The sequence below is a fragment of the Gallinula chloropus genome (assembly GCF_964237585.1).
Source record: "Gallinula chloropus genome assembly, chromosome: 2".
NCBI lineage: Eukaryota > Metazoa > Chordata > Aves > Gruiformes > Rallidae > Gallinula > Gallinula chloropus.
Window position 1 is genome coordinate 164,016,433 of NC_140086.1, and position 11,913 is coordinate 164,028,345.

The following is an 11,913-nucleotide window of genomic DNA, read 5'->3' on the forward strand; positions in this document are numbered from 1 at the left end:
ACTGGAATGAAGCTTGATCCTGCCAACCCCCCCATCACCTTCTGTGACAAGGTGACCTGCTGAGAGGGTGAGGGGGGGGCTGGGGATGTGTCTGCCTGGACTCCATAAAGCCTTTGACACTGTTCCTCACAGGGTTCTGACTGGGGAACTGGCTGACACTGGGCTGGACTGGGGGACCCTCAGCTGGGTTAAAAACTGGCTGGGTGGGGGTCCCAAAGGGGGAATGGAGCCAAATCCAGCTGGAGGCCGGTCAGGAGTGGCACCCCCAGGGCTCAGTGCTGGGACCAGCTCTGTTCAGCATCTTTATCACTGACCTGGGTGAAGGGATAGGATGTTCCCTCAGCCAGTCTGGGGCTGACACTGAGCTGGGAGGACGTGTGGATCTGCCTGAGGATGGGGAGGCTCCTCAGAGGGACCTGACCAGGCTGGATCCATGGGCTGAGCCCAAGGGGATGAGGTTCAAGAGGGCCAAGGGCAGAGTCCTGCCCATGGGACACAACAACCCCCTGCAGCTACAGGCTGGGGAGACTGTCTGGAGAGCTGTCAGGAGAGCAGGACCTGGGGGTGCTGGGTGGCTGCAGGCTGCCCATGAGCCAGCAGTGTGCCCAGGGGCCAGGAAGGCCAAGGGCATCCTGGCTTGTGCCAGCAATAGTGTGGCCAGTGGGGCTGGGGAGGGGATTGTGCCCCTGGGCTGGGCACTGGGGAGGCTGCAGCTGGAGTGCTGGGTCCAGTTGTGGGCTCCTCAGCACCAGGAGGACAGGGAGGTCCTGGAGCGAGTGCAGAGAAGGGCAACCAGGCTGGGGAAGGGGCTGGAGGGCAAATCCTCTGAGGAGCGGCTGAGGGAGCTGGGGGTGCTGAGCCTGGAGCAGAGGAGGCTGAGGGGAGCCCTTCTCCCCCCTGCCCTGCCCTGCCCTGCCCTGCCCTGGCAGGAGGGTGCAGAGAGGTGGGCGATGGTCTCTGCAGCCAGGGGCCAGGAGCTGGGAGGAGGGGCAATGGGCTCAAGCTGCCCCAGGGCAGGGTCAGCTCAGCTGGGAGGGCAAAGTTCTTCCCTGGCAGAGCTGTGGGGCTGTGGCACAGGCTGCCCAGGGAGGGGCTGAGTCCTCAGCCCTGGGGTGTTGAACAGAGGGGAGATGAGGTGCTCAGGGAGCTGGGGCAGCTCAGGATGGGGATGGTTGGACTGGATGGGCTCAAAGGGCTCTTCCAGCCTGTGTCTCTGTGAAGCTCTCCCCAACCCACCGGTGGGTGCTCAGGGTGACAGCACCCGGCTCGAAGTCTGGAGCACAGGGACCCCCAAAGTGCTCTGCCAGGGCACCCTGCCCTCCTGAGCCTCCAGTGTGTCTGCCCAAGCCCAGCACCGGGGTCTCTCAGCTCCAGAATGAATCCCACCCCCTTTAAACACCCCCAGTGTCACAGCTTCGCTCTACCCCTAACCCAAGGCTCAGCACAGACCCCTCTGCTGCTGCCCCAGCCTCAGGGATCCCTCCTCCCAGGACCAGCTCTGCTCAGCGACTGGGTCCTGCCAAGACCTCTGTTTCTCCATCCCCTGCTCCTGCTCTCTGCTGTCACCCTTGGAACCAACAACTCCACGGCCCCAGGCTCACTCCTGCCTCTCCTTCACCATCCACACGTGGAACGTGGCTCCACACAGTGTGGCTGAGATGCTGGGAGGGAACCACTCAGCCCCTCCACGGCCCCAGGCGAGTCCCACACAGGCTGCAGGACGCCCTGAGCAGTGCAGGACATGCACCCCAGGCAGTGTGGACGTGCCCACCCCCCCGGGAGGAGCCCATCTGCCCGGCCCTCACCCTGCGTGCCCACCAGCACCATGGGCACCTCCGCCGTGTTCCGGTAGCTGCAGAGCCGCAGGTAGTAGTTGTAGACGGTCTGGAAGCTGATCTCATCCTCCAGGCTGAAGACAAACACCACGGCGTCCACCCAGGCTGCAAACTGCAGGAGAGATGCTGGTCACAGCCCAGGCAAGCCCAGAGCCCCAGGAGAGACGCTGGTCACAGCCTGGACAGGCGGCCTGGAGCCCCAGGGAGGCACCACAGGGAGACCCCAGGGTCACCAGTCACCTTCGGGGCACCCCCTCCTCAGCCCCACAGCCCTCAGGCTCCCTCAGGGCCTCAGCATTCCTCAGCCTCCCTCAGCCCCTCAGGCTCCCACAGCCCCACAGCCCCTCAGGCTCCCTCAGGCTCCCTCAGCACCTCAGCCTTCCTCAGCCCCTCAGCATCCCTCAGGCTCCCACAGCCCCTCAGGCTCCCACAGCCCCTCAGGCTCCCTCAAGCACCCTCAGGCACCCTCAGGCTCCCTCAGGCTCCCTCAGCCCCACAAACCTCAGGCTCCCACAGCCCCTCAGGCTCCCTCAGCCCCTCAGGCTCCCTCAGGCCCAGGGGGCTCCCGAGGGGCAGCCGGTGGGTCCCTCCCATCCCTGGGGCTGCAGCAGACCCAGGGCTCCTACCTGCAGCTCGGGGGGGCCCCCCTCATCCCGGATCAGCAGCAGGTAGCTCTGCCCATCCACCACGATCTCCTTCTTGAAGCGGCCACCTGGGGAAGGCAGTGAAGCAGCACGTCAAGTGAGGGGCTGGGGCGGGGGGCTGCTGACCCCCCCACAGAGCTGGGGTCACCTGCAGAGCTGGGGAGTGGAGAGGGGGGCCCAGACCACCCCCGGGTGCTCCCAGACCTTGGGGAGTGGAGAGGGGGGCCCAGACCACCCCTGGGTGCTCCCAGACCTTGGGGAGTGGAGAGGGGGGCCCAGACCACCCCCGGGTGCCCCCAGACCTTGGGGAGTGGAGAGGGGGGCCCAGACCACCCCTGGGTGCTCCCAGACCTTGGGGAGTGGAGAGGGGGCCCAGACCACCCCGGGTGCCCCAGACCCTGGGGAGTGGAGAGGGGGCCCAGACCAACCAGGGTGCCCCCAGACCCTACCCTCTGGAGACTCCTCCTGCACGTAGGTGCCGGTCAGGTACCGGTGCACGAGCGCCGACTTGCCGCTGGACAGGTTCCCCACGATGCCCTGGAACAGAGGCAGGGGTCACCCACCGTGTCCCCCACCTCCCAGAGACCCCACCTCCCAGAGACCCCACCTCCTGCCATGAGGTGCCCAGGCCAACAACAGGCAGGGATGCTGGGGGGGCCCAGGGATGGGCAGGGATGCTGGGGGGGCCCAGGGATGGGCAGGGATGCTGGGGGGGGCACAGGGATGGGCAGGGATGCTGGGGGGGCCCAGGGATGGGCAGGGATGCTGGGGGGGGCACAGGGATGGGCAGGGATGCTGGGGGGGCCCAGGGATGGGCAGGGATGCTGGGGGGGGCCCAGGGATGGGCAGGGATGCTGGGGGGGGCACAGGGATGGGCAGGGATGCTGGGGGGGCCCAGGGATGGGCAGGGATGCGGGGGGGGGGCCCAGGGATGGGCAGGGATGCTGGGGGGGGCACAGGGATGGGCAGGGATGCTGGGAGGCCACGGCACAACTCAGCCTGGGCCTCACTGCAGCCTGGGGACTGGTCTCAGCTGGGCAGAGCTGCAGACATCGGGGTGCAGCCACCCAGAGGGGGGGTGGTGAGGACCCTCACCCTCTCAGCCAGGCACAGCCCCACCAGCACCACAGCAGCTCTCCTCACTGCCTCAGTGGGACACCTGCCCCCCCAAGCCAGAGCCAACTGCCAAGGCAGAACCCTCTCCTCCCAGCCCAGACACCCCAGATTTTGGGGGTCACAGCTCCTGCTGGGAGGGGAACAGGAGCAGAGAGTGGCCCTGCTGCTCCCACCAGCAGCACAAGGCACAGTGTGAGGGCACCAGCCCCTCCTGCTGCCAGCCCTGACGAGCAGCACGGGGTGAGGAGGAGCTGGGGAGACCCCAGGCAGAGGGGGCAGGTCTGTGCCCCACGAACCACAGTCCCTGGGGCAGCTCTGGGGACAGAGCAGCTCCTGGGGCTGCACCCAGGACACCAGGTAAGGTCAGAGGTGACACACTCTGAGGATGCTCAGTGCTCTAACACTGGGGTGGGGGCAGCCGAGGGGCCGAAAGCTCCTGTTTCATCCCACCCCCAAACACCCCCCAGAACTTGGGGGGTCCTGGGAAACTCACCCCCTCAGAGGGGCAAACTCCAGCAAACTGTGGGCAGCAGCACCCTGTGCCAGGCGTGGGGACAGAGGGGACAGCAGGAGGGTGAGGTGCCCAGAGCAGCCCGTGCCATGGCCAGGGGAAGGGTGAGGTGCCCTCTGACCATCAGACCCCTGACCAGCACCTCTCCCTGACCAGCAGACCCCCTGAGAAGCCCAGCAGCTGCCCCAGCTCCTCTGTGCCCCCCAGGACCCCGCAGCCCCTGTGGGTTTGGCCACCCCAAGCCCACAGCAGGAACAGGGCTGTGTCTGGCTGTCAGTACTCACCACCTTCAGCTCAGGCACCGAGCGGCTCAGGGTCCATTCCTGGCTGTTCACAAACGAATCTGCAGCAGAGGGGAGGAACCATCAGGTCACTGGGGTCTCCCCTGAGATCCCAGAGGGTCCCACCGCGCTCTCCCCACTCCCCCTCGGCAGGAGACCTGCCTGAGCCTCTTCCCTCCCTGCCCCGGCCCAGAGATGGAGCTGCCGGTGCCTCCCAGGGTCTGCAGCCAGGACAGGAGCTGGGGCAGCAGAGAGCCCATCACTGGGGGCTGGGACCCCCCCCCAGCCAGGACAGGAGCTGGGGCAGCAGAGAGCCCATCACCGGGGGCTGGGACGCCCCGCAGCACCCCCTCCTCCAGGCAGGGGGACAAGGGCCACGCCAGAGACCAGACGCCTTTTGGGGGGCAGGGGAGGGCAAAGGCAGCACCGGGGCTGCAGGGCACGGCGCAGGTAAGAGCTGAAGGGGTGCTGGAGCCTGTGAGCACAATTAATTAACTGTAATTAATTGGAGGAGCACTGGCAGAGGCTTACAGAGGCTGGAACAAGCAGGCACAGCCCTGAACTGTCCCACCAGACACCACAACACCCATCTGCACCCAAAGCATCTCCGGCAGCTCATCAGGTGACCGGGATAAAACCGAGGAGGGGTGAGAGCCCGGGGAGCACCCCGGGGAGCAGAGGCACCCAGCAGCCTCCCTGAGAGCAGAGGTGCCCAGCAGCACCCCAGGGGAGCAGAGGTGCCCAGCAGCACCCCGGGCAGCAGAGGCACCCAGCAGCATCCCTGAGAGCAGAGGTGCCCAGCAGCAACCCAGGGGAGCAGAGGTGCCCAGCAGCACCCCATGGAGCAGAGGTGCCCAGCAGCATCCCTGAGAGCAGAGGTGCCCAGCAGCACCCTGGGGGAGCCGAGGTGCCCAGCAGCACCCCATGGAGCAGAGGTGCCCAGCAGCATCCCTGAGAGCAGAGGTGCCCAGCAGCACCCCAGGGGAGCCGAGGTGCCCAGCAGCACCCCAGGGAGCAGAGGTGCCCAGCAGCACCCCAGGGGAGCTGAGGTGCCCAGCAGCACCCCAGGGAGCAGAGGTGCCCAGCAGCACCCCAGGGAGCAGAGGTGCCCAGCAGCACCCCAGGGGAGCCGAGGTGCCCAGCAGCATCCCTGAGAGCAGAGGTGCCCAGCAGCACCCCGGGGGAGCAGAGGTGCCCAGCAGCACCCCGGGGAGCAGAGGTGCCCAGCAGCACCCAGGGGGAGCAGAGGCACCCAGCAGCACCCCGGGGAGCAGAGGTGCCCAGCAGCACCCCAGGGGAGCAGAGGCACCCAGCAGCACCCTGGGGAGCAGAGGTGCCCAGCAGCCTCCCTGAGAGCAGAGGTGCCCAGCAGCAACCCAGCAGCACCCCGGCCCTTCCCCTGCCCCGGGCGAGGAGCCGCGTCCTCCACCCACAGCCTGGTGGCTCCGGGGCGGCACCTCCAGCGCCGCTGCCGGGGCAGCACCCGCCTCGCCGGGCGCAGCAGCTCTCGAGGGGCTCCCCAGGCAGAGGTGGGTGCTGAGACCCCACCGCCAGCACCCACCAGCACCAGCCTGGCTGCTGTGGCTGCGATGCCACCCGAGGCACAGACGCCGGTGGCTCCCGCACGGCCCCGCTGCCCCGTGCCCGCAGGGGCTGCAGGACGCCCTTCGCCACCCCGGCAGCCACCCCCTGCCCACCATGCTCCAGGCAGCCCGACCCCAGCACCGCCCTGGCTGTGCCCAGCCCCGGCTCTGGGCACTGCCCAGCCTGGCCGCTCTCTGCCCAGCCGGTGTCTCAGCGGCTGCGCCAGGCACCGCGGGTGAACCGGGGCAGCGCCGGACACGCCGCCGGGCAGAGCCGGGATGGGAGCGCGGTGCTGGGCTCCTCAGCCCGGCCCAGAGCCGGCCATGGCTGCCCTCACGCCAGCTCCTGTCCCGGGAACACCCAGGGAAGGCTGCACACACGCGGCGGCACCGCTCCCTCCGTGCCAGGCCCAGACCGAGCCCGGCCCAGGACACCCGCACGGTGCCAGACCTGGGACACCTGCACCGAGCCAGGCCCGGGGCACCCCCATGGTGCCAGGCCCAGGACACCCGCATGGTGCCAGGCCTGGGAGACCCGCACCAAGCCAGGCCCAGGACACCTACACAGTGCCAGGCCCGGCACAGCCACACTGAGCCAGGCCCGGGACACCCACATGGTGCCAGGCCCAGGACACCCGCACGGTGCCAGGCCTGGGACAGCCACACCGAGCCAGCAGATGGGGAGGATCAGCCCAAGGCTCGGCCCGTTTTGCCATGGCAGAGGAGGGAGGGGGGTATCCAGAGCCCCCCAGCCCCACCCCTGCTCATCACCGCTGCTTCTCCAGAGCACAAACCAACCCTGGGCCGGGGCCTCACCGCGGGGAGGGGTCTGACCAGCGCGGAGGGTCTGCCAAAGAGGAGCCACAGCGCCCGTCCCCCGCCTTCCCGGGGGAAACGCTGCAACAGGCAGGAGATCAGGAGGTACACACAGAGCTCCAGAGCCCCTGGGCAGCACATCGCACCCCCAAACACACCGCCCCAACAGCCAGCACCCCTCCTGCAACCCCGGCCAGCCACAGCCGCAGCAAAGGCAGCCCCGGACCCCCCTCCAGTGCCCACACCCCCTCCCCAGGCTGCCCAGCGCAGCGTGTTCCTGAGCCACCCACACCGGGCAACACCCGCCAGGCTCTGGGGGCTGCGGAGAGGAGCACAGGGTGAAGATGCTCGGCCTGGAGAGACGAGGGGCTGGAGAGGCAGCTGGGGTGGGCGGCTGGGGTGGGCAGCACCCCCTCCCTGCCTGCTCCTGTCCACAAGCCTCTGCCAGCCCAGGGCCCGGAGCCCAACAGAGATGGTTTGATCCTTGACCTGCTGCAGAGGAAACCTTCACCGGGGCAAAGAACAGGCAGAGGGAGCCAGGGTCATCCTGGCACTGGGATCCAGACAGGGAGCCTGGCTGGGAGCTGGGCTCGTGCTGGCACTGGGATCCAGACAGGGAGCCGGGCTGGGAGCTGGGCTCGTGCTGGCACTGGGATCCAGACAGGGAGCCGGGCTGGGAGCTGGGCTCGTGCTGGCACTGGGATCCAGACAGGGAGCCAGGCTGGGAGCTGGGCTCGTGCTGGCACTGGGATCCAGACAGGGAGCTGGGCTGGGAGCTGGGCTCGTGCTGGCACTGGGATCCAGACAGGGGGACGGGCTCGTCCCGGCACCAGGCGCTGGGCAGCTGCCCGCAGCCCACCCCAGCGCTGCTGGGAACCCCCTTCCTGCGAGCAGCTGGGGACAGGCTCAGCACCAGCCCCAGCTCTGCCCCCACGGGCACGGGGAGCTCTCCTGGCCCTGGGGCGGCAGCAGAGGGGAGGCAGGGGGCTGCCCAAGGACAACCCCCCGGGTCAAAGTGAGAGCCCACCGAGCCCGGCACACGGCCACGCAGGAAGAGCAGGGACACACAAGGTTTGTCTGTCAAGCAAACCTCACACCCTCCCTGAGGAACTCCCAAAACCACTGGAATTTCGCTTCCCCACCGCCCTGCAGCAGGGAGCTCCAGCAGGACGAGCCCACCTTCTTCTGGACACCCCAAGGCTGTGCCAGAGGTGGGCACACAGCCCCCTCCCTGAATCAGCACGGAGCATCAGCCCCTGCAGCCCCACTTCTCCTGCAGCCCCGACTGCCAGACCCCTCCCCAGCCGCCAGACCCCTCCCCAACCGCCAGACCCCTCCTCAGCCACCAGACCCCTCCCCAGCTGCCGGATCACTCGACTGCCAGACCCCTCCCCAGCTGCCGGATCACTCGACTGCCAGACCCCTCCCCAGCCGCCAGACCCCTCCCCAGCTGCCGGATCACTCAACTGCCAGACCCCTCTCCAACCGCCATGTGGCCCCTGCTGTGCACCCCTCACCCCATCCACCCACCCCACTGCACCTCCCGCCCAGCAGCACCCCCGGGCACTGCACATCCCCGTGAAGCGTCCCAGATGGAGGGGAGGGGGCAACGGCCACGCCAGACAGTCCCACACAGCCACTGACCCTGCCCAGGGACACCCAGCACAGGGGTGAGTCCTCTGCCTGCAGCAATTCGGGGCAGAGATGCCCCAGGGCACAGATGGACCCACTCTTATCACAGCTCCTGGAGGGTAAGAGCCAGAGCTCACAGACCACAGGAGGGGGATGGAGAGGGGCTGGGGGGCAGAAATCCTTCCCGGGGAGGGGGGAGACCCAGGAGCGCCCTGGGATCCCTGGCAGGGCTCTAGACCGGGTTGGATGGGGCTGGGGGCACCCTGGGCTGGGGAGAGGGGTCCCTGTCCATGCCAGGGGGGCACTGAGGGACTGCTCACCCCGGCTGCTCTGTCAGGGGATGGAGCCCAGTGGGTTCATCTATCTGGTGCTTCAGCAGTGCCGGTGCCAGACACGCTTGGGCTGCCCAGGCAGCAGCTACTAATTAACCAGCTCATTATGGAGAGGAGCCCAGTGGGACACTGAGACCCTGGACACTGATCCCAGCCTTGAAACCAGGCCAGGGGCTGAGCCGACACCACGGTGCCCACACCAACCACAACCTGCCGGGGCAGAGACGCCTCTCCTGCCCCAGGCTGGACACAGGGACCCCCAGAGCCCACCCAGCCCAACCCCCTGCCAAAGCTCAGCCCAGACACGGGCTCAGCCCAGCACTGCTGGCAGAGGAGAAGGAGGAGAAGGAGGAGAAGGAGGAGAAGGAGGAGAAGGAGGAGAAGGAGGAGAAGGAGGAGAAGGAGGAGAAGGAGGAGAAGGAGGAGAAGGAGGAGAAGGAGGAGAAGGAGGAGAAGGAGGAGAAGGAGGAGAAGGAGGAGAAGGAGGAGAAGGAGGAGAAGGAGGAGAAGGAGGAGAAGGAGGAGAAGGAGGAGAAGGATCTGGTGTGTCCCTGGGCAAAGAGGGGGTGATGCTGAGCTGCTCCCTCGCTGTGTGCAGCGCACTCGCTTCCAGGAGCTGGACACTGCAGCCCTGAGCACACGCTGCCCCCCCCACCAGTGCACCCCAAAAGACACAGACCAGGGAGCCGCCCCAAACACCCCACTCCAGGGCTGGAAGGGTCTGTGGGGAGGGGGAACCCCGCAGAGCCGGTGCCGGGAGCGCCAGAGCTCCCACCGCGTCCCCAGGCGCCCCGTGGGCACCCACCTCCCGGGGAAACCTGTTCCATCGCCTGGCCCCAGCTCCAGCTGAGGCTCCCCCGGGAGAAAGGCGGGTGCAGGGTGCAACGCTGGGGGTTCAGCTGGCTCCCCAGCAGCCTGAACCCACAACACCCCCGCCCCACCGCAGGCTGCTCCTCCCAGCGCTCCTGGGAATCGCTCTGCTCAGCCCCAACAGCTCCTCCCTTGCTGCCTCCCAGACAGAACCACAGACACACAGAGTCACCGGGGGCTGGAAGGGACCCCCAGAGTCACCAGGGGCTGGAAGGGCCCCCCAGAGCCCAGGGGGTCCCACCCTCTGCCCAAGCAGGGTCCCCAGGACAGGGGCTGGGATCTCTCCAGACAAGGAGACTCCACACCCCCTGGGCAGCCTGTCCCAGGGCTCCCTCACCCTCACTGGGAAGAAGTTCTTCCCCACACTGGGGGGAACTCCCTGGGCTCCAACTTGAGCCCATCTCCCCTTGTCCTGTCCCCAGTTTGAGCCCATCACCCCTCGTCCTGTCCCCACAGACACTGGGAAGCTCCTGGACTTCTGCACCTTTTCCTGAGCGTGGACACCAGGCTGGATCCAAACCAAGGCCCCCCAAGCCCATCACACCCCCAGCTCCTCCCCTGGATCCAAACCAAGGCCCCCCAAGCCCATCACACCCCCAGCTCCTCCCCTGGATCCAAACCAAGGCCCCCCAAGCCCATCACACCCCCTGCTCCTCCCCTGGATCCAAACCAAGGCTCCCCAAGCCCATCACACCCCCAGCTCCTCCCCTGGATCCAAACCAAGGCTCCCCAAGCCCATCACAGCCCCAGCTCCTCCCCAGCGCTCCCCGCTGAGCCGGGGCAGGTGCCAAGGAGGGATGACACAGACTGATCTCCTCACCTCCAACTGCTCCTCACGGCTGCAGAACCAGCCCCCTCTGCTCCCAGCTGTCCTCTCACGTGCCCCACACCTCAGTCCTCTGCGTATCCAAACAGGAGAGGAGAAGGGAGCCACCTCAGAGCACCTTAAAGAGCAGGGCACCCTCCTGGAGAGGGGACTCTGAGGCACCCCCAGGCCAGATCCCACCGCTGGAGATGCTGCACCCATCACATCACCACAACTCACCAGGGAAAACTCCCAGCCCAACCCGGTGCCCTGTTCCCAAGCCCCCTGTGCCTGGGGCTCCCTCCCAGCTGCACCAGCCACCACCCTGAACCACTGGCCACCCCATGGCCAGTCCACACTGCCCAGACTCTGTGCTCACTGTGCCCTCCAGCTCCGAGGGCTCCTGCCCCCCCGTGGGGTGTGCAGAGCCTCAGGCTCCCCCCCAGCCCTCACCCCACAGCCCAGCTCCTCCTTCCAGGTGAGAAGCCCCCCAAAGCCCTGATCCCCCCCAGCACCGGGCCGGGCTGAGCCGCTGCACCCAGGGGGTGAAGGCTGCACCCTGGGGCTCCAGCTGCTCCGAAAGGGCACCCCTGAGCCTGTGTCCCCTGTATGGGCTGGGGTGGCAAATGCCACCCACCCTGACAGAGAGAGAGACCTCGCCACGTTTGGTGGGTGCCACTGAGGGCTCCAAGCCCCCTCCAAGGCTCCCCAGGACACAGACCCAAAGGCAGAGCGGCCAGGCGAGGGGCAGGGGCACCCAGAGGGCCCCAGCTGCTCCCCTGGGAACAGGCTGCTCCTGGCTCCGCTCCCACTGGAAGCTGTCTGCAAGCAGGAACAGGCCCCCCGCCGCACGGGCAGGGCCCGGCCCTCCCTGCCCGGATACACCCACATTCCCCAGCCATGAGCGCAGCCTCCCCTCGCCTGGGAACCTCCCAGCACCCAGCCCTGGGCACCCCGGGCACCCCTGGGGCAGAGCCTGCGCCCCAGGGAGCGCAGCAGCAGCGTCCCATCCCAGCACCCCGCAGCAGGCAAAGGCCTCGGCCACCCACCCGCAGCCCCCGGGACGGCTCCTGGGAGGCGGAGGGAGCTCCAGGGGCAGAGGGAGCAGCAGGACGGAGCCCCTGGAGCTCCCTGCGCAGCCCCAGCAGGGCAGCAGTGCCCAGGCTGCAGCGGCGCTGCTCCTGCGCCCGGTTCAGAGAACCCCAGAACCCCAGCCTGGGCTGGGCTGGGAGGGACCCCAGGGGTCCCAGAGCTCCAACCCCCCTGCCAGGGTTGGGAGGGACCCCGAGGGTCCCAGAGCTCCAACCCCCTGCCACAGGCAGGGACACCAACCTCCAGGCCTGGAGCTACACAAGGTTGCCCAGGGCCCCAGCCAACCTGGCCTGGAACACCCCCAGGGACGGGGCACCCACCCCCTCTCTGGGCAGCCCCTTCCAGCCCCTCTCCACTCTCTCTGCACAGCGTCCCGGGCACAAAGCTCCCACCCCG

The 11,913-nt window shown here is 68.0% G+C and overlaps 1 protein-coding gene across 2 annotated transcripts in view; it reads right to left on the minus strand.

The window, feature by feature from the left end:
- AGAP3 (ArfGAP with GTPase domain, ankyrin repeat and PH domain 3) overlaps positions 1-11,913 on the minus strand; it is a 94,439-nt gene that overhangs the window by 71,953 nt on the left and 10,573 nt on the right. For both annotated transcript variants that reach the window (XM_084260117.1, XM_084260118.1), the window contains exons 2-5: positions 4,391-4,449; positions 2,929-3,016; positions 2,462-2,547; positions 1,806-1,947 (exon numbers count right to left, since the gene is read on the minus strand). In XM_084260117.1, coding sequence (XP_084116243.1) covers positions 1,806-1,947; positions 2,462-2,547; positions 2,929-3,016; positions 4,391-4,449 — 375 coding nt within the window. The remainder of the gene's footprint in view (positions 1-1,805; positions 1,948-2,461; positions 2,548-2,928; positions 3,017-4,390; positions 4,450-11,913) is intronic.